Source organism: Gorilla gorilla, chromosome 17 (genome assembly GCF_029281585.2).
Source record: "Gorilla gorilla gorilla isolate KB3781 chromosome 17, NHGRI_mGorGor1-v2.1_pri, whole genome shotgun sequence".
Lineage (NCBI taxonomy): Eukaryota > Metazoa > Chordata > Mammalia > Primates > Hominidae > Gorilla > Gorilla gorilla.
Window position 1 is genome coordinate 49,552,068 of NC_073241.2, and position 22,390 is coordinate 49,574,457.

General features: G+C 40.1%; 1 protein-coding gene across 4 annotated transcripts in view; it reads left to right on the forward strand.

Moving 5' to 3' along the window:
- Positions 1-22,390, forward strand: part of YES1 (YES proto-oncogene 1, Src family tyrosine kinase) — a 91,561-nt gene that overhangs the window by 25,748 nt on the left and 43,423 nt on the right. Inside the window, exon 2 of one of the 4 annotated variants that reach the window (XM_055368602.2) lies at positions 7,347-7,466. The exons of the other annotated variants lie outside the window; for them this stretch is intronic. Coding sequence (XP_055224577.1) covers positions 7,394-7,466 — 73 coding nt within the window. The 5' untranslated portion in view covers positions 7,347-7,393. The remainder of the gene's footprint in view (positions 1-7,346; positions 7,467-22,390) is intronic. 4 annotated transcript variants of the gene reach the window in all.

Here is a 22,390-nt window from a genome sequence, read left to right on the forward strand (position 1 = left end):
TTTTAGTGGAGATGGGATTTCGCCATGTTGGCCAGGTTGGTCTCGAACTCCTGACCTTCAGTGATCCACCTGGCTTGGCCTCCGAAATTGCTGGGATTACAGGTGTGAGCCACCGCGCCCAGCCCAACAAATTTTTTTAAATACAGTATGTATCAGCTGGGCGCGGTGGCTCATGCCTGTACCCCAGCATTTTGGGAGGCCGAGGCGGGCAGACCACCTGAGGTCAGAAGTTTGAGACCAGCCTGGTCAATATGGTGAAACCCATCTCTACTAAAAATACAAAAATTAGCCGGGCTTGGTGGTGGGCACCTGTAGTCCCAGCTACTCTGGAGGCTGAGGCAGGAGAATCTCTTGAACCCGGGAGGTGGAGGTTGCAGTGAGCTGAGATTGTGCCACTGCACTCCTCCAGCCTGGGCCACAGAGTGAGACTCTGTCTCAAAAAAAAAAAAAAAAAAAAAAAAAAGCAGTATGTATCACAGTTTTTTAAAAAAACATAATTTTGGCCATCTTTTCTATCAATATTCATATATAGTCAGTTCTCATTATTTGTGCTAGTTATGTTCTATAAAATTACGAATAACTACCTAATCAAAGACTGAACCATTCCTCCTAGAGGGAATACAGGCTTAGGTTCCTATGAGCTTTTTTAAATAAATCATGTAACCTTGTTATATGTGTGTTTCTGTTCAAAGATGCCTTATATATATTAAAATGTAAATGGAATGAAGTCCTTCAGAACATGCAGGTATATTTGACTTTATGGTAGAGATATGGTCCTTGGAGCTTGACCATATAAAAACTTGATGTGCAGCAAATCGTATTTTCCCATACATTCTTATTCAAGTGGCTCTTAGTTTCTTATTTCCAAGTGGAAACAATAGCAGTTGCTAAATAATGCAGAAATTGATATTATCGATTGTTATTGCCACCCTGAACTGATATGGTATTAATTTTGGCAAGCAGGTGAATTCATAAATACGGAATTCAAAATAATGAGCAACTCTGTGTGTGTGTGTGTGTGTGTGTGTGTATGTATGGACTTATTAATGATGATGTTTATAGTAATGAATGTTGCAAAGTGCTTTCTAGGCTAACCACAACAATAGACAAAGATTCTATTTTAGGTTTCCTTAGCTCTCTTGCCAGTGTCCCTCAAACTTGACACTCTTATGTGAAGCTCCCCTTCCTCCTACTCTAGGGAGGAAGAAAAAAGGGAAAAAGTCTCCATGTTTGATATTGTGACAAAGAAGGAAGTCAACCCCCACCCCCACCTCCACCCCATCTTCTATCTTTTGAGTCCTGGTGATTTGAGTAATTCCTGTGTGGAGACCAGCTTCCTGCCAAATTCTCATTTAGAGGTTATTTGAAGAACAATTGCATCTTAGGGTTTCTTAGTTTATTTTGTGTTGCTATAACAGTACCACAGATTTGGTAATTTATAAAGAAGAGAAGTTTACTTCTCACAGTTCTGGAGGCTGGGAGGTCCAATACCAAAGTGCTGACATCTGGCAAGGACCTTCTTCTTGCTGTGTTATCTCATGGTGGAAGGCGAGAGGCTGAGAGAGGGTTAGAGTGAGGGAGAGAGAGAAACTCACTTAAAAAAGACAGTGTCACTCTTTTGCCCAGGCTGGAGTGCAGTGGCACAATCCTGGCTCACTGCAGCCTTGAACTCCTGGCCTCAAGTGTTCCTCCCTACTTCAGCCTCCCAAGTAGCTGGGACTACTGGTGCTCAACAGCGCCTGGCTTTTTTTTTTTTTTTTTCCTTTTGTAGAGACAAGGTCTCACTGGGCTTAGACTGGTCTTGACGGACTGGCTTTTATAACAAACCCACTCCCATGATGGTGACATTAACCCCTTCAGAGGGCACAGTCCTCATAACCTATTTACATCTTAAAGATCCCACCTCTCAACACTGTTGCATTGTGGATTAAGCTTCCAACACGTGAACTTTGGGGGCATATTCAAACCATAGCATAGAGTATCATCTGAACAGGCTGGATGTAATGCCAACCACAGCCCTACTACCAGAATTCAGACCTTTTATAGTGCTTCTCTCTCCTTCCAGCTACTTAGAACAAGCTACTTAGAACAAGCCCAGCTTTACTTGTTCCTCTTTCTCCCCACTAACACTCAGTATTATACTTCAGAAGCTTGGTAAGAAAGGGGAAGATGATATCTCTTATTGACTTGTTTCCTTTTAAGACCTATTTAGATAGATGAGTTAACTCCATTGACTCAATCACTTGGTTTTACTTTGAGAGTTAATAATTTCCACCAGTGTCCAACATTTTGGCTTCTCTGGGCCACATTGGAATAAGAATTGTCTTGGGCCACACATAAAATACAATAAAACTAACGATAGCTGATGAGGTTAAAAAAAAAAAAAGGTCTGTGCTTAACTTTTGTGATACCCGCCACCACAGATAAGCAAAATAGTACTCACATTCAAAGGGTTGGACACTCGTGATCCTCCTAATTTAACAGTTATGTTGCTTAGTATGGAAGCATACTGACTCTCTGAACCCTAACAGACGAGCATGAGCATGATTGTTGTAGTATACTGATTATAAGCATGGGTACTGTGGTAGGCAGCATCTTGACTCCCCAGAGATGTCCATGTTCTGTGAATTCTCGGAACCTTTGAATGTATTAGGTTACATGGTAAAGAGGAGTTACAGTTGCAGGTAGGGTTAAAGTTCCTGATAAACTGATTTTGAAATAGAGAGTTTATCCTGGCTTATCCAGGTAGGCATAATAGAGTAACAGTGGTTTTTAAGAGTGGAAGAGAAAAGCAGGAAAGTCAAGGAAATGTAACAACAAAGCAGCATCAGAAAGAGAACATTCCAGGCCTTAAAGGTGGAAGGAGTCTGTGAGCCAAGGAATGTGGGCAGCCCCCACAAGCTAGAAAGGGCAAGAACTGATTTTCTCTTTGAATCTCCAGAAGGAAATGCAGCCCTGCTGACACCTTGATTTTAGACCAGGGACACCGGTGTCAGACTTCTGAACTGTAAGATAAATACGTTTGTATTGTTTTAAGCCACTAAATTTGTGGTAATTTGTTGTAGCAGCAATAATTAATGGACACTGAGCTGAAATATTCTGAGTTCAGTCTCAGCTTCTGGCTCTGTCACTTACTAGTTTTGTGACATAGAACCAAAACCTATTTAACGTCTCCGGCCTTAGTTTCCTCATCTGTAAAACAGAGATAATAACAACACATATCTTCAGTGGTTATTGCCTGGATTAAATCAGTTAGTGCATCCAATGTACACACTTAGATACATCTTTATTATTTATATTTTAGTATGGTGAGCATATAGAAAACTTGTAATGAAAACAATAATTGAATTATTCATCTTAATTCTTCTTAAAATATGAGAATAAATTAGACATTTTATTTAGTAACTGTCCCATGGACATTTAAAATTACAAGAAAAGTTTGGCCATATGTATGACAACATGTGTGTTAAAATATTTTTTTGCCAGTATGAAATTTGGGGAAATTCTGTCGTATTATGCCTGTTTTGCTTAATATAAGGAAATGGATTTTTCTAATTATCCTCAAAACAAAAAAGCTTTTAGTGTTTATTGCATGTTACAAATATTAATAACATGAAAAATTAATGAGCTAGGTGCGGTGGTTCACACCTGTAATCCCAGCACTTTGGGAGGCCTAGCCAGGTGGATCACCTGATGTCAGGTGTTCAAGAGTAGCCTGGCCAACATGGTGAAACCCGTTTCTACTAAAGATACAAAAATTAGCTGGGCATGGTGGCAGCGCCTGTAATCCCAGCTACTTGGGTGGCTGAAGCAGGAGAATTGCTTGAACCTGGGATGCAAGGTTGCATTGAGCTGAGATTGCACCATTGCACTCCAGCCTGGGCAACAGGAGTGAAACTCTGTTTCAAAAAAAAAAAAAAAAAGAAAGAAAAATTAATAACATGTAGAAGCTTAGAAAAATCTGTTGGGGGTAGGGAATGGGAAGCAGACGCGCTATGAGCTTACAGACTTCTCACTTTTTTCTCCTGGTTTTTCCAATTCAACTCAATTGAGCTTTCAGATTCAATTTTGTTATAACATGGCATTCATATTAATTCCTTTAGAGCTATAGGTTATGTGATTATTTTTTCCGTGTGTGTGTGTGTGTGTGTGTGTGTGTGTGTGTGTGTGTGTGTTTTCCCCTACATAACCAAGAAGAGTTTTCTGTTCAGTTTGGAACAAGATTTTGAGAAGACATTTAGGGTGTACTAGTTTCAGTTTTTAAATGTATATTTGAGATATTTTCTCAACTTTCTCTTTGGGTCTTTAGCTAAAATATGCAGTATAATGTTTTATTTATTTATTTTTTAAGAGATAGGGTCTAGCTATTTTGCCCAGGCAGACTCAAATTCCTGGGCTCAAGTGATCCTCTGCCTTGGCCTCCTGAGTAGCTGGGACTTACAGACATGTGCCACCAAACCTAGTGGCTATATAATTTTTAAAAATATTCTTAGGATATCTTTACATACTTTTCTTAAAAAAAAACAAGTTAACCTTTGTAGTCTGTTTGCAGCATTAGCTATTGAGATCAGAAATTCAGAAAGTTAGCCGAGCATGATGGCTCACGCCTGTAATCCCAGCACTTCGGGAGGCCAAGACAGGTGGATCACTTGAGGTCAGGAGTTCGAGATCAGCCTGGCTAACATGGCGAAACCCTGTCTCTACTAAAAATACAAAAATTAGCCGGGCATGGTGGTGCACACCAGTAATCCCAGGTGCTTGGGAGCCTGAGGCACAAGAATCACTTGAACCCAGGAGGTGGAGGTTGTAGTGAGCCGAGATTGTGCCGCTGCACTCCAACCTGGGTGACAGAACGAGACTCTGTGTAAAATTCAGAAAGTTAAAATTAAAAAGAAAAAATAATCCTTTTTACATGTTTTATATTGATGTCACACATTTCCCATTCATATAAGATTTAAAATCATAGATGTGTAACTTTAAACTTGTGACTAATTAATAATATATTTTTATTACAGCTAATTCACTTAAGTAAAACAATTCTCTTGAAATGTTAATAGCTTTTACTGAGTAGATGGAGTAGTGAGCCCTAAGTATTTTGATTGCCCAGACTGTCTCATTTTCTAGGACCTTTCCTATCATCTCATGGTTCAGGTGGGATCTGCCATGTTCCATCAGTGATCCTGCCTCTTGGCTGGAGAGGGCTGACCCAGAGGGAGGCAGCTGATCCAAGCTGGGCCAGGGTCCTTTAGGAATTAGGAATTGATATTTTATGGTTCCTCAGCCTAGCTCTAAAATGAAAATACTAACTCTGGGACTATTGCCAGCCATGTTTTACCTTATGAAGAGCCGAAAAGGCCATTGTGCCACAGGAGAGAAGAATGAAGCACATGAGCGTAGTAGCAAAGATGAAAGATGAAGAGAGACTAAGATAAAACACATGGAGGGGGTGAAGGAGAGTTGGGAGTGGGGTGGAGAGGGACCAGGTAGTTGGGGAGAGGAGAGAAAATGGGGAAGCAAGGGAAGTGATGGAAAGACCAGGAGAAACAGAGAAGAAATGAACTAAATTTCCAGAACATGGGTTGCTGGTTCTAGTTTCTCTTATGACCCTGAATTCCATGAGGCACTCCTATAACGTTTATAAAAAATCCCCTTTTTGCTTAAGCTACCTCTAGTCAGATTCTGTCCTTGAAGCCATAAGTCTTAACCAAGGCAAACACTGCTGTCATTCGGGTATGTGCTATGATTGCTTTGCATATGATATCAGTTAATTCTTACAACCTTGCAAGATAGGTATTATTCCTCCAAAAAAAAAAAGGAAATTGAGTCTTAGGAAAGATAAAGTAATTTGATCAAGGATCACAGTAGCTAATAAGTGACAGAACCAGAATTGAAATGTGTGTCTAACTCCAAAGTCAGTTTATATTCATGATCTGTAAAAATATTCACTGGGCATCAGCTATGAGCCAACACTAGGCTAAGCTACAAGAGAGAAATTTTTCTTGTCTCAAAGTTTGTAGTTCAGAGAAGGATAGAAATAAACAGGCAGTGACAATTCAGTGTCATAAATGGTGTGGGGGCAGGAATAAAATGTACTATGCGAGCACATGGGAGATCAAGGAAGATTCCTTGAACGTTTAAGCTAAGACCTGAAGGTTGAGTAGTCACAAGCCAAGCATAAGGAAAGAAGGAGGTTGTGCCAAGCGTTTATGAAAACAGTATGGTACATTTGAGGATCTAAAAGAAATTCAAGAGCTAAGAGAGGTAAGTTAAGCAAATCATACAAGGCCCTCTATTTTTTTTTTTTTTGAGACAGAGTTTCACTCTTGTCCCCCAGGCTGCAGTGCAATGGCGCGATTTCGGCTCACTGCAACCTCCATCTCCCAGGTTCAAGCAATTCTTCTGCCTCAGCCTCCTGAGTAGCTGGGATTATAGGTGCCTGCCACCACTCCCAGTTAATTTTTTGTATTTTTAGTAGAGACGGGGTTTCACCATGTTGGCCAGGCTGGTTTCAGACTCCTGACCTCAGGTGATCCACCCACCTCGGGCCCCAAAGTGCTGGGATTGAAGGCGTGAGCCACCGCCCCTGGCCAAGGTCTTCTATTTTATGTTAAGGAGTTTGGACTTTATACTGGGAGAAAGAGGGGGCTGGACCATCAAAGGCTCATAATTAGACTTTCTTTTCTAGAGAACACAAACATTTTTCACATTATAGCCAGGAAGGATTGGAGAACTAACACTGTAGAAGGATGGAAGTCAGTTAAAGAGGCTTTTGCAATAATCCAGACAGTAAATAATTAGTAGTCAAGGGAAGTTTCAAGGGAAGTATAGGCAACCCTATAGAACAAGTAAGTAGTTGGGGGAGAAATGGAAGAATTCTAGAGATTACAGTGCAGTATGGTCAGGTCCTGGTGACCAATTGGACATATAGGGCACAGGAAGGTGTCTTAGTCCTTTTTCAGAATACTTGAAACTGGCTAATTTATAAAGAAAAGGAATTTATTTCTTACAGATCTGGAGGCAGAGAAGTCCAAGGTCATGGGGTGGGGTTGGGAAGGGCTTTCTTGCTGGTAGGACTCTTGTCTACAGAATCCTTAGGTGGTGGAGGATATCACATGGTGAGGGGGCTGAGCGTGCTATTGTGCTAAGCTAAGATCTCTCTTCCTCTTATAAAGCCACCAGTTGTACTCCCATGATGACCCATGAATCCATTTATCCTTTATTAATCCATACATGGATTAATTTATTAATAAGGGTGGAGTCCTCATGATCCAATCACCTCTTAAAGGCCTCCCTTTCAATACTGCCACACTGGAGATTAAGTTTGTGTTTTTGTTTTTGTTTTGGAGACAAAGTCTCATTCTGTCGCCCAAGCTGGAGTGCAGAGTGCAGTGGCATGATCTTGGCTAACTGTGACCCCCACCTCCCTGGTTCAAGCGATTCTCCTGCCTTATCCTCCCAAGTAGCAGGTGCGTGCTAATTTTTGTATTTTTGTATTTTGTATTTTTAGTAGAGACAAGCTTTCACCATGTTGGCCAGGCTGGTTTCGAACTCCTGACCTCAGGTAATCTACCCTCCTCAGCCTCGCAAAGTGCTGGGATTACAGGCGTGAGCCACTGCACCCAGTCTCTTTAGTCTCTCTTAAAGAGATTTAAGAAAAAAAAAAAAAAAAGGACTACATACATTGTTATAGAAACAAGTTGATGATGTTTTTAAAGTTTAAAACCCCAATTAAAGAAGAGTACGTGCAGTGCCTGAGGAGCATTTAATTGACATAAGGGCTTGAAAGTGGTATCTAATTGTTTACTGTAATTTGCTGGTCAAAAATCTTGACAAAAGACTGGAAGTAAAGTGTGAAAATCTGAGAGAATAAAGATTCTTGAGATAGGTATATGGTCAGCTTATTTTTTGAGTTGACTGGATTTGTAGAGGGAATGATACATAATAGTACTTGATAGGTGCCTTTCTGCCAACAAACTGCCTTTAATAATTGCCTGAGGTGGCTGAAAGTAACTGTTACCTGGGATCTGCATAATTCAGATCTGTTCTATGTTGAATTTAATACATTTTTAAAAAATCTTGACGCTTTAATTTGTAAGTTATTTTTGTTACCATAATCTATAACAAAAAAAATTATTCTATACATTTCTTTCTTTTTTTTTTTTTTTTTTGAGACAGGGTCTCACTCTGTCTCCGAGGCTGGAGTGCAGTGGTGCGATCATAGCTTACCGCAGCCTTGACCTCCCAGGCTCAAGCTGTCCTCCCACCTCAGCCTTCTGAGTAGCCAGGACTACAGGTGTGTACCACCATGCTTGGCTGATTTAAAAAATTTTTTGCCGGGACAGAGGTCTCCTTTTGTTGCCCAGGCTGGTCCTGAACTCCTGGACTCAAGTGATTCTCCCACCTCAGCCTCCCAGGCTGCTGGGATCAGCCATTGCCCCCAACCATACAATTCCTTACATATTCTTTACATCAGGCTCTTATCATGGCTGATCCTATATCAGACTTCATTAAAGAAACCACGAGGTTCCAGGAATTTAGAAGGAGTTGGGTTACTTTAAGGTCAATTGTTTGTATATCTAAAAGGCAGAAAAAAGAAAAAGATGGTAAAAAAATTGGTACCATTACCGACCCATGCAAGATCAGTTGTCCATTGCTAACATTTCTTTTCTCCTTTGACTCTTGGAAAATGAAGTTCTTTGTTTGCTTTTACAAGACAAAGTGTACGCCCTTTAGTAGTCTGCTGCTTCCTTCTCTCTGCCTATGTTTTCTCTTTTATGGTCCTGCCTATCCTTTGTGCTTTATGCTTAAGGGAGGGGATTTAAAAATGAAAGAGAAAAATCATAGACTATGGCCTGTAGAACACTGTGACCTATGGAAATTGTTCATGTTTTATGAAGTTAAGTCTCTAAATTTATTTTTCTAGGATTTCTTAAAGATTTAAAACTTGTATGTAAATTGGAGCCATCTGGGCAAAATGCCAGACTAGGGCTATTCCTCCCAAACTAGATAGAGCATGTAATGTCACAATTAGTTAACTTATTAGAGTTCATTTATAGAAATAATGTACATTTAATTTTTTAAGAGGTTCAGAAATGTGTTAAATCATTTGAAAATTTTTAGTCACTGTTACTAATAATAAGGCAACATTATCATGCTGACAGGCAGGGTGCTGTTTCCAAAGTTAGTAGATTGTGCCATAGGTTGAGCAGTGGATTTGGCTGTAAATAATGTTATCATGTTTGTTACATTTTCTAAAGGGCTAATATTTAATAACTTATCAATGAACAAAGAATGTTATACACAAGGCTTCCCTAAAGATCGTATGGGTAGTAGAAAGAATGCAGTATAGAAGTCAGAAGACCTGATTCCTAGTTTTGCCTACTTTTAGCCCCCTATCCTTGAGCAAGGCATGTAATAACCTCTCTCCATTTCAGTTTCTTCAAATGTAAAATGTAGAGATTATGCCTACTTGTCCTGGTAACATATTGGGATTATTTTGGGATCAAATTAAATAATAATAACAAAGAGCTTTGAAGACATAAAGCACTGTCAAAGTGTAAAATTGTATTAAAGCAAAATACTTTAACAGTGTAACACTGTACAACATAATGTGTGTGTACAACATAATAATGTGTTGACTGTTAATGATTGAACCAGATACATTATAAACTTATTTCAAATTTGTTATAGCTTTACTAAACATGCTGCTATAAAGTATGTTCTGATATAGGTAATTCTTCTTCTTTTTTTTTTTTTAAAGCCAGAGTCTCACTCTGTTGTCCAGGCTGGAGTGTAATGGCGTGATCTCAGCTCATTGCAACCTCCGCTTCCTGGGTTAGAGCGATGCTCCTGCCTCAGCCTCCCAAGTAGCTGGGATTACAGGCGCACACCACCATGCCTGGCTAATTTTTGTATTTTTAGTAGAGACAGGGTTTCACCATGTTGGCCAGGCTGGTCTTGAACTTCTGACCTCAAGTGATCCGCCCGCCTCAGCCTCCCAAAGTGTTGGGATTACAGGCGTGAGCCAATGCACCTGGCCTGATATAAGTAATTCTGATAGATGACCACCTAACATAAAGTTAAAAATTTTTCATATGACTTATGGAGTTGATAAGTTAGGAAATAGTTGGAAAACCTACAGGTATTTGTAGAATTTTTGTTAGGCTTTGCTTTTTGGAGGAGGGAAGAATATAAATGTCTGGCAGGTTGTTGAATAGAATTAATCAGAATCAAGTTACAATTCAGTGATTTATTTTTCCAACAAAATTAATGTCCTTATATACATATATAAAGCAATTAGTGCTAAATAGAAGGAAATATAAGATCCTTGAGTCATAGGCTCTGTTCCTTGTTGCTGTTTTAGCCTCCTCCCCTTCTTGTTCTTCTATGTTGTACTTCACCAGCACCAGACTACTTACAACTTAAAACCCCACTTTGTTCCCTCTTGTTTATGAGCTTTTGCACATCCTGCTGCCTCTGCTTCAAAAATAATTTCTCAAGCAAAAGAACGAAAAAAATTAATAATTGCCCCCTGATTTTTGTGGTTAATGTCTAATTGGCCTTTTTGTTTTTCATAACCACAAATACATGTTTTGGAAGATTAGTAGATGATAGGGAAAGCGTATTAGAAAAGTAAGTTGGGGAAGTTAACCTGGAATGCCTGGTGTTAAGGGTTGAGGTTTTATTTTGTAGGTTGTAGGAAGCCCTTGACAGATGTATCCAAGGGAGTGTTACAGACAGAGTTCTACTTTATAAAGATTGTTAGGCAGTCAACATTTTAGAACCTCCTTGGGTTGGATTGGAGGTTAGGAATCACCATATATTGTCAGATTATGAGGCAGAATTGTAGAAACGGGTATGATTAGGATCTGAAAACAGCCAGGCAAGCATTCATTCATGTAAAAAATATTAATGCTTTTTATGTTTCAGACTGTCTTCTAGGTTCTGGGGATACAGGAGTAAATGCACTAAATCCTACTCTCCAATACACAGAAAATTAAAGAATGCCTTACAAGTCAATAAGAAAAGGACAGACAACCCTATAGAACAGTGGATAAGTGTCTTGAACAGACCTTTCAGAAAAGATAATGTCCGGTAAACATATGTAAAGGTGCCACTTCATTAGTAATTATGAACATAAAATTAAAATCACAGTGAGAGACTCCTACACACCCACCAGAACAGATACATTTTAAAAGATTGGCCAGGCGTGGTGGCATGAGCCTGTAATCCCAGCTACATGGGAGGCTGAGGCACGAGAATCACTTGAACCCCAGAGGCAGAGGTTACAGTGAGCCAAGATTGCATCACTGCACTCCAGCCTGGGCGACAGAGGGAGACTCCATCTCAAAAAAAAAAAAAAAAGATCGAATATACCAAGTATTGATGATGTAAAGCAATGGTAACTCTCATGCTTGCTGGTGAGAGTATAAACTGCTATAGCTACTCTGGAAAACTGTTTAGCGGTACAAACACTTTGACCCAGCAATCTATTGCAAGGTTACGTCCAGTAGAATATGCATACATGCGTACCAAGGAGGGCTCGGGAATGTTCATTGCTGTCATTATTACAATAGCAAAAAAAAAACTGGAAACAATTAATATCCCTTACTTATGGTATATTCATATAAAAGAATGCTACACAGAAGTGAAAACAAAGTACAGCTGTTCCTGATAATAGAGATGAGTCTCATAAGCATCGTTAAGTGAAAGAGGTCAAATACAAAGTAATGCATTATATATGATTCCATTTTTTTTTTTTTTAATTTATTTGAGGCAAGGTCTCACACTGTCACCCAGGCTGGAGTGCAGTGGCACAATCACAGCTCACTGTAGCCTCTATCTCCCAGGCTCAAGCGATCCTCCAACCTCAGCCTCCCAAGTGTCTGGGACTACAGGTGTATGCCACCATGTTCAGCCAATTTTTTTACTTTTTGTAGAGATGAGGTCTCATTATGTTGCTCAGGGTGGTCTCAAACTCCTGGGCTCACACAATCCTCCTGCTTTGGCTTTCCAAAGTGTTGGTATTACAGGTGTGAGCCACTACATCCGGCCGTGATTCCATTTATAAGAAGCCTTACAAGCAGGCAAAACTTAAGCTGTAATGTTAGAAGTCAAGGTAATGGTTAAGAGGAACTGAGCAGGGTTAATAGCATGAGATGGGCTTCTTGGGTGCTGACAGGGTGTCTTGGTCTGGGTGGTGAGTACATTGGTGTTGAGTTTATGTAATTCATTCACTTGTACATTTATTTTTCCTTGTACTATATTTCAATAACTTTTTTTTAATTTGCCCACATTTACATGCTGTGGAAGAGAGCCACCATTATCAAAATGATCACTGTTGTAGCAAACATTCATGCTTCAAATACCAGCCACTATGTTAGGTGTGTTTTTTATGTATGTATATATTTACTCATTTAATCTTCACAACTCTATGAGGTTTACTTTTATATTTTACAGATAAGGAAACTGGGACACAGAAAGGTTGAGTAACTTGTTGAAGTTCACCCAGCTAGTAAGTGATGGACTCAGACTTTGCACCCAGACACTCTGTCTCTGACCTCTATGCTCTTAACTGTTCTGCCATACATACAATAAGCTGGGAGTATGCTTGGTCTGTTTGAAGGAGAGCAAGAAGGCCAGTGTAGCAGAAGTGAGGCAAATTGGGGCACAGTAGTAGGAGTTGAAGGCTGCATAATAGGTTATTGGATCTTGAAGGCCATAGTAGGAACTTTGGCTTTGACTTTAAGTGCAATTGGAAGTCTTTGGGTGGATTATGGCAGAGGAGTGATGTTAAACTACTACTGTGAGACATGCCTGCAAAAGGTGCAATGGCAGGAACTGGGAGACCAGTTAGGCTATTAGAATAATTCAATATTGTTGAATTAGTGAAAGATGATGTGACTTAGACCAGGGTAGCAGTGGGAGGTGGAGAGAAGTTTTCAGATACTGAATGTATTTTGAGAATAGGGCCAGGGGAATTACTGAGGAATTTAAGGGTGTGAAATAGATAATAAGGATGACTTTAGAGTTTTGGCCTGAAAAACTAGAAGAATGGCATTAACATTTATTGAGATGGGGAAGATTGCAGGAGGAGTTGGTTTGGGGAGGAAGATTAGGTTTCTTGGAAATGTTAAATTTGAAATCCTTTTAGACGTCCAAGTGAAGATATTGCATAGACAGTTAAAAGTGAGTTTGAGTGAGAAGTCCAGAAGTCCGTAAAGATACAAACTTGGTAATCATCAATTTGCAGGTGGTATTTAAAGATATAAGACTGGGTGATATCACCAAAGGAATGAATGTAAATGGAGAAGTCTTTTCGGCAACAGTCCAGTGTGTAGATGTCAGGGAGATGAGGAACAGTCAGCAAAGGAGACTGAGAAGGAGCAGCCAGTAAGACAGGGGGAAACCGAGAGGGTAATGTCTTAGAAAGCAGATGGGAAGGCCAGGCGCAGTGGCTTAAGCCTGTAATCCCAGCACTTTGGGAGGCCAAGGCGGGTGGATCACAAGGTCAGGAGTTTGAGACCAGCCTGGCCAAGATGGTGAAACCCCGTCTCTACTAAAAAATACAAAAATTAGCCAGGCAAGATGGTGGGCGCATGTAATTCCAGCTACTCGGGAGGCTGAGGCAGGAGAATTGCTCAAACCCAGGAGGTGGAGGTTGCAGTGAGCCGAGATCGTACCACTGCACTCTAGCCTGGGCAACAGAGCAAGATTCCGTCTCAAAAAAAAAAAAAAAAAAAAAGAAGGGAAAAGTGTTTTAAGGAAGAGAGAGAGAGAACCTCAGTTTTTTTCTTATTTTTTTCTTTTATTAGTCAGCATTGGATCAGATTGTATTTTAAGTGAATGCAAGAAACATAGGAAAGTTGGAACAAAGTTTGCTAAAAGAAGTGGGTTATGTGGAAAGAAAAGAAGCAGGAAAGTTATTATACAATGGACAGGATTATGAAAGTCTAGAGGTTTTAAAAGAGAAGAGAATGCCTGACCGTCTTAAATACCTGGTAGCATTTCTTGGTGTCTGTCTTTCCTCACTGTCTTACCAGCCTTTTAATTCGTACAGGATTTTGAATTGAAACATGAGTGTAATGGTTCAAGTTTTTGAATACACTGATTTACCTTCTTTTAGGGGGTGACAAAACGACCATATAAGAAATAGGAAAGGGGCTGTTTTACTTCTCTGCTGCTGAGAACTTGCCCCATCAGCAAAGCCCTTTTGGTTCCACTCTGCCTTCTCTTGCCCATTATCCAGGGAGATGAAAGTAGTTCAGGTATGAGGAGGGAACAAAGTAAAGCTGTCTGTACTGACCTGATTCCTCCCTCTGGTAATGGCAGGTGACTTAGTAGAGCTGGATCAGCATTAAACATTAATCTTCCAGATTTTTGACTTCATCTCTATTAAAGAAAAATCTAATGTGGAAATTTGTTTCAATTTGAAAAGTTATTACTTTCAGTGCATTTTGCTAAAATGTGTATTTCTACTAGCTATTAAAGCAAGATCAATCTAGGAGACCTTATGTTAAGAAGAGATTGTGCTAAAGAGGCCAGTCATCATAGTACCTTCTAGTCCACAGCCTCTTAAGGAAACCATAGGACCAGCCTATAGCCAAACCATAACTGGTCAGCAGGTTAGTGCAGTTAGATAGCAGTTTATATTATTTTGCTTTTACTCTTGGCCATGCAAATGCAAACTCAGAAACAGGCAATTAAAGTGCTGTGGAAGATAGAGGGAACCTGGAGCAGACCACAAATGAATAAAAATTATGAGTAAGTAGAAATTATGAGGTAGAGAATAGGTATGTCAGTAGAGAGTAAAGTAGTTAGCCAGAAACATCAGAAGTACAGAAATAGAGATGCTGGCCGGGCGTGGTGCCTCATACCTGTAATCCCAGCAATTTGAGAGGCTGAGGCAGGTGGATCACCTGAGGTCAGGAGTTCGAGACCAGCCTGACCAACATGGTGAAACCCCGTCTCTACTAAAAATACAAAATTAGCTGGGCATGGTGGCGTGTGCCTGTAATCCCAGCTACTCAGGAGGCTGAGGCAGGAGAATTGCTTGAACCCAGGAGGCGGAGGTTGCAGTGAGCCAAGATTGCACCATTGCACTCTAGCCTGGGTGACAAGAGTGAGACTCTATCTCAAAAAAAAAAAAAGAGAAAAAAGAAATAGAGATGCTTAATCCACATTATGGTAGGGAAGCGATAAGTTCCGGAAAACAAAGCAATGTTTACCTAGTATCAAGACCTGCATTCAAACTTGAACATGCAGGCCGGGTGCGGTGGCTCATGCCTGTAATCCCAGCACTTTGGGAGGCCGAAGTGGGAGGATCACTTGAGGTTGGGAGTTTGAGACCAGCCTGACCAACATGGAGAAACGCTGTCTGTACTGAAAATACAAAATTAGCCGGATGTGGTGGGTGCATGCCTATAATCCCAGCTATTTGGGAGGCTGAGGCAGGAGCATCACTTGAACCCAGGAGGCAGAGGTTGCCGTGAGCTGAGATCGTGGCATTGCACTCCAGCCTGGGCAACAAGAGTGAAATTCCATGTCAAAAAAAAAAAAAAAAAAAAAAACTTGAACATGCTTTTGTGGTGTACGATCAGACTGTCTTGTAATTTCTGATTTTTATGTGAAATTCTTGCCTCTTCCTTATTAACATTTTTATCTTTACAATAAAATCCCTTCTTCAGTCCAAAAGAGCCCAACGTTAAGCTGAGTATAAATGTTTAGACTTACCAAGCAGATACGTAAGGAAATACTTTTTAACATTTTTTCTTCCAGGCCAGGTGTAGTAGCTCACACCTGTAATCCCAGGGAAGGCCGAAGTGTGGGGATCCCTGTGCCCAGCCTGGGCAACATGACAAAGCCCTATCTCTACAAAAATATACAAAAATTAGCCAGGCGTCATGGCCTGCACCTGTGGTCCCAGCTACTAGAGAGGCTGAGGTGGGAGGATAGCTTGAGACCGGGAGGTCTAGGCTTCAGTGAGTCGTGATCGCGCCACTGCACTCCAGCCTGTGTGACAAAGTGAAACCCCATCACAAAAAAAAGTTTTCTTTCTTGAAATGTAAAAGAAAAATGCCACGGAGTAGTTTAACAGATTACAATAAAACACTTAAAATGTTAATTTATTTGAAGGTGATTTTTAAGGAATAAATATTTTATCTGTTATAATAAAAAGTTAAACACAAGTTCATTTAAGAAATAATACCCTCTGCACTCAAATGATTTTTTTTTTGTTTTTTGAGACGAAGTTTTGCTCTTATTCCCCAGGCTGTAGTGTAGTGGTGCAATCTTGGCTCACTGCAACCTCCGCCTCCTAGGTTCAAGTGAGTCTCATACCTCAGCTTCCCAGGTAGCTGGGATTACAGGCATGCACCACCATGCCCAGCTTATTTTTGTATTTTTAGTAGAGACGAGGTTTCGCCATGTTGGTCAGGCTGGTCTTGAACTCCTGATCTCAAGTGATCTGCCTGCCTGGGCTTCCCAAAGTGCTGGAATTACAGGCGTGAGCCACCATGCCCAGCCATCACTTGAATGATTATTAACACCGGGGAATGAAATGTTTTTCTAGGTTTTAACTTTTCAGATTTTTTTTTTTTTTTTGAGATGGGATATCTCTTCATTGCCCAGAGCAGAGTGCGGTGGTGCCTACTGTCACTGCCTAACAGTCACTGCCCTCAAGCTGTTCTCCCACCTCAGCCTTCCAAAGTGTTGGGATTAAAGGCATGAGCCACCACTCTGGCAACTTTTCAGAATTTTCAAGTGACCATGATGGAGTTTACCATCTCTCAACCCTCACACCTCCACAAACACACAAAAACCTTGAAAATCTGGACAAAATAATGAAACAATGGTTTTAGACTTTGGACAACAGCAGTGCAGGACTGTGATCCCTAAAAGAAGGGAAACAAACAAAGTGAGCTTTACAGTCACCCACCCACCCTGGCTTTTTGCCTGGGGCACATTCTAAATTGTAGATCTGGGACAGGGAATCTTGAGCAAAGAACAAGATGAAGAGATAGAGATCAGAATTTATGGAAGCTGAGGCAGCAAGAAGTTGTAGGGCAAAGTTCAGCAGGAAGGACACTTTGTCAAAAATAATGCTATCCATAGAAGTCTCTGACTTTTTGCTGAATTCTAGAATGAACATACATGGAGTAAAACTGTAAAGCCAGACAAAGAGCAACCAGACTGATGTGAACTGACAGACATCAGAGGTCACAGAGGGCTGGGAAGCATTCGAGTTTTTAGTAGCTAGAGGGGAAAGTCCGTGTTGATCACTCACATTGAAGGACGAAATAATACCAATCTTAAAAACTCTTAAAAAAAAAAAAAAAGAAAGATAAAAGGGCCAGGCGCAGTGGCTCACAGCACCTGTAATCCCAGCACTTTGGGAGGCCGAGGCAGGCAGATCACGACATCAGGAGATCAAGACCATCCTGGCTAACACGGTGAAACCCTGTCTCTACTAAAAATACAAAAATTAACTGGGTGTGGTGGTGCGCGCCTGTACTGCCAGCTACTTGGGAGGCTGAGGCAGGAGAATCCCTTGAACCCAGGAGGCAGAGATTGCAGTTGCAGTGAGCCGGGATCGCGCCACTGCACTCCCAGCCTGGGCGACAGAGCAAGACTCCGTCTCAAAAAAAAAAAAAAAAAAAGAACAGGAAGAGAATACTTCCCAATTCATTTTGTGAGGCCAACATCCTGATACCAAAAGCAAACACAGAAATTACAGGAAAATGCTACTAAAGAACAATGTGGTTCTTGACCATAGACAAAAATATTTAGCAAAATATTAGCTTTCAGGAATATATAAAAGGGTAATATACCGTGACCAATTGGGTTTTATCTCAAGAATGCAAAGGTCCCAAGGTTTACTTAACAGTCAATAATCAATTAGTAAAATTCACTACATCAATTGAATAAAGGAAAAAAACCTATATGATAATCTAAGTACATGTAGAAAAGCTTTTGACAAAATTCACTCATTTATGATAAAAACTGTCAGCAAACAAGGGAACTTTGCTTGGCCTTATGAAGTTCTGCTATAATACAAAAATCCTACAGCTAGTATCATACATGATAGTGATAGACTAAATACTTTCCTCTTAAGATTGAGAACCAAGGCATAGATATTCTCTCATCACTTCTGTTCGACATTGCACTGGAGGGTACTAGTCAGTGAATAAGGTAAGCAGGGAAAAGGACGTATGTAGGAGAGTAAAGAGCAAGACTGTTTATTTGTACACATGATCTTGAGTGTAGAAAATACTGTAGAACCTATAAAAGTACTAGAAATCATAAGAGTTTAGTACAGTCACAAGAACATCATATACAAATATACTTTGTATACAGATTTACTTACGGTCGCACGTCACTTTGAAGACAGGAATATGTTCTGACATTGTGTCATCAGGCGATTTCATCATTGTGTGAACATCATGCAGTGTGCTTACATAAACCTAGATGGTACAGCCTATTTACACCTAGGCTATATGGTATAGCCTATGGCTCCTAGGCTACAAACATGTCACTATACTGAATGCTGTAGGCAGTTGTAACACAATGGTAAGTATTTGTGTATCTAAACATATCTAGGGCCGGGCACAGTGGCTCATGCCTGTATCCCAGCACTTTGGGAGGCTGAGGCAGGTGGATCACTGGAGGTCAGGAGTTCAAGACCAGCCCAGCCAACATGGGGAAACCCTGTCTCTACTAAAAATACAAAAATTAGCCAGGTGTGATGGCAGATGCCTGTAATCCGAGCTACTCGGGAGGCTGAGGCACGAGAATCTCTTGAACCTGGGAAGCGGAGGTTGCAGTGAGCCGAGATCACACCACTGCACTCCAGCCTGGTTGACAGAGCAAGACCCTGTCTCAAAAATAAATAAATAAATAAATAACATATCTAAACATAGAAAAGGTATGGTAAAAATACAGTATTATAATCTTACGGGACCACTGTCATATATGTGGTCCCTCCTTGACCAAAATGTTATGCTGCACATGATGGTATATGTTAGTGATGAAGAGTTGGAAATAGAAATAAAGTAGTAACATTTATAATGGCATAAACCATAGTGTCTAGAGATAAGCTGTACAAAAATTGGACAAGACCTGTACACTGAAAACTATAAAACACTGCTGGGAAAAGTCTGTAAATGCCCAAATAAATAAAATACCACATTCATGGATCAAGTGGAAGTCAGTATTCTTAAAATATCATTTCTCCCCAGATCTATAGATTAAGAATAATCCCAGTCAGAATCCCAGCAGGCATTTTTGTGGAGATTCTAAAATTTGTATGATTAAAATTTGTAGAGATTTTAAAATTTGTTTGGAAATGCAAAGACCCTCATTCATGCATGGTTTGGCAGGTCTTAGCAAGCCAACTGTCTGCTTTTGGAAATGGTTTTTTAACATTGCCACACTTAGTGTGTTGTGCGTATTGTCTGAGCCTGCTTTTGCAGTAAACCAGCAGAGTTGAGTAGTTGTTACAGACACCATATGGTCCACAAAGCTTAAAATATTTTACAGAATAAATTTGCTGACCCTGCCCTAGAGTATTTAAAGCAATTTTGAAAAAGATGAAAAAGGCTGGGCACAGTGGCTCATGCCTGTAATTCCATCACTTTGGGAGGCCGAGGCGGTTGGATCACTTGAGGTCAGGAGTTTGAGACCAGCCTGGCCAACATGGTGAAACCCCATCTCTAAAATACAAAAATTAGCCAGTTGTTGTGGTGCACGCCTGTAATCCCAGCTACTCGGGAAGCTGAGGCAGGAGAATCACTTGAACCCTGGAGATGGAGGTTGCAGTGAACTGAGATCGTGCCCCTGTACTCCAGCCTAGGCACAGAGCGAGACTCTGACTCAAAAAATAAATAAAAATGAAAAAACTGGAGGCTTTATATTGTATAATTTCAAGACACAGTAAAGCTACAGTAATGACGACTGTGGTCATTGACATGAGAATAGATATGTAGGACAATGGGAAAAATAGAGAATGAAAGCAGACCTACACACATACATGGTTAATTGCTTTTTGACAAAGGTAACAAGGTAATTCAGTGGGAAATGGATAGGTTTTTCAACAAATTGTACTAGGAGAACTAGATATCGAGTTTTAAAAAATTGAACATGGGGCCGGGCATTGTGGCTTATGTCTGTAATCCCATCACTTTGGGAGGCTGAGGCAGGTGAATTGCTTGAGCTCACGAGTTCCAGACCAGCCCGGACAACATGGTGAATGAAACTCTGTCCTTAAAAAAAAAATACAAAAATTAGCCAGGCGTGGTGGTGCTCGCCTGTAGTCCCAGCTGCTCAGAAGGCTGAGATAAGAGGATGTCTTGAGCCTGGAAGGGGGAGGTTTCAGTGACCCATGATCATGCCACTGTACTCCAGCCAGAGTAGCCAGGCCTTGTCTCAAAAAAATTTTTTGTTTGAAAGTAAGACTATTATAATATATTCAAAAATTAGCTTAAAATGGCTCGATAGGCCTGACTTACAGAAGAGTTCAGACTTACAGATGAACATGTAGAAAATCTTCTGGTGAAGAATTTTCAGGACACATAAAACATAAACCATAAAAATAAAAAATTTTAATTGAACTTAAAATTTAAAAGCGTGTTCAAGGATACTGTTATGAAAATGCAAAGGCAACCTACGAACTGGGAGAAATATCACAGTTGAGTATAAACATCTAACAGAGAACTAGATTCCAGAATATATAAAGAATATAATAGTGTTAGAGTAGTAAATATTCTTGTTTCCAGAACATAACAGAAAGAAGACAGCCCGATTAAAAATTTGATTTGAACAGACACTTTAGTTTAAAAACTGATTTGAACAGTCACGTCACCAAAGTAGAGATGGGAAGCAAATAAGCACATGAGAACGTGCTCAAAATAAGGTGTAGTCATTAGGGAAATGTAAAAACCACAAAGGGATATCACTACATACCAATTAGAATGAGAAATTAGAATGTTTTGATTCTAGAATGAAGTTGATGATTATCTTTTCTATGTTTTTGTATTTATGGAAGTATTCCTAACTCTAATGGTTGCTTCCTATTAGAGTTGGGAATACTTCCATAAATACGAAAACATAGAAAAGATAATCATTTTTCACTAATCATGTAGTGATATCCCTTTGCGGTTTTAACTTACATTTAATTAACAGTTTTTAAAAAGTGTTAATAACAAGTCTTAAGGATGTGGAGCAAGTCATTTGATTTAGGCATCATCGATGATAACATCTATGGAAAGAAAATAGAATATTTCTGTCTTGTATTCCTCTACAAGTGGGGAAAACTTCCTGGAAGCCCATGCTCATGGCTCAACTAGCCAACTGGCAATAGAGATAAGACCGTGTAAGTGGCTTAAATAAATCAATATTTACTACGTAGGGCTGGATAGGCACTGAGCCTCCCCTGAAGGACTTGGCAAACGTAAGAAGGATCAACAAAATCACAGTTCTTTTTATCAAAGAAGAGGAAGAATGGCTGTTGACTAACCAAGTGGCAACTGTATTTGATTACACTAATACTGTGAAGTAGAGGGTCAGTGAAGTAGACAAAGAAATGATAGGAAACATCTTGATAATGCATGTGTTCCCAACTTATGAAGATATTCCAAAGATTACCTCATTTCATGGCTCACTTATTATTCTTCAACTTACTGCAATCTCGCTTTTGTCTTCATGATGTTAAGAAATGCTCTTGGTAAAGTCACCGGTGAGCTCCAAATTACTAATCAGCTGGCCTTTAAAAAAATCATTTTACGTGCCACTTGACTCGATTTTGTCTTTAACACTATTAGCCATTTTCTTCCTGAAAGTCTGTTTATTCCCACTTATTTTACTCCTTATTAAAAGGTGTTAAATTGGCCAGGTGCGGTGGCTCACGCCTGTAATCCCAGCACTTTGAGAGGCCAAGGTGGGTGGGTCACAAGGTCAGGCGTTCGAGACCAGACTGGCCAATAAGGTGAAACCGTGTCTCTACTAAAAATACAAAAAATTAGCTGGGCGTGGTGGTACACGCCTGTAATCCCAGCTACTGGGGAGGGTGAGGCAGGAGAATCGCTTGAACCAGGGAAGGGGAGGTTGCAGTGAGCCAAGATCACACCACTACACTCCAGCCTGGGCGACAGAGCGAGACTCTGTCTCAAAAAAAAAAAAAGTGTTAAATTATAAAATACTTCAAACAAAAATAATTTATCCACATTTAACACACTAACATTTTCTCTGTTTGCTTCATGTTTCATATAATGAAAAAATTGCTACAGATATATATATAGTTGTAACTCTTTCCCAAACCTGTCCAGTGTCTTGAAGTTGATGATTATCTTTTCGTATCTATGGAGGTATTCCCAACTCTAATGGTTGCTTCCTGATT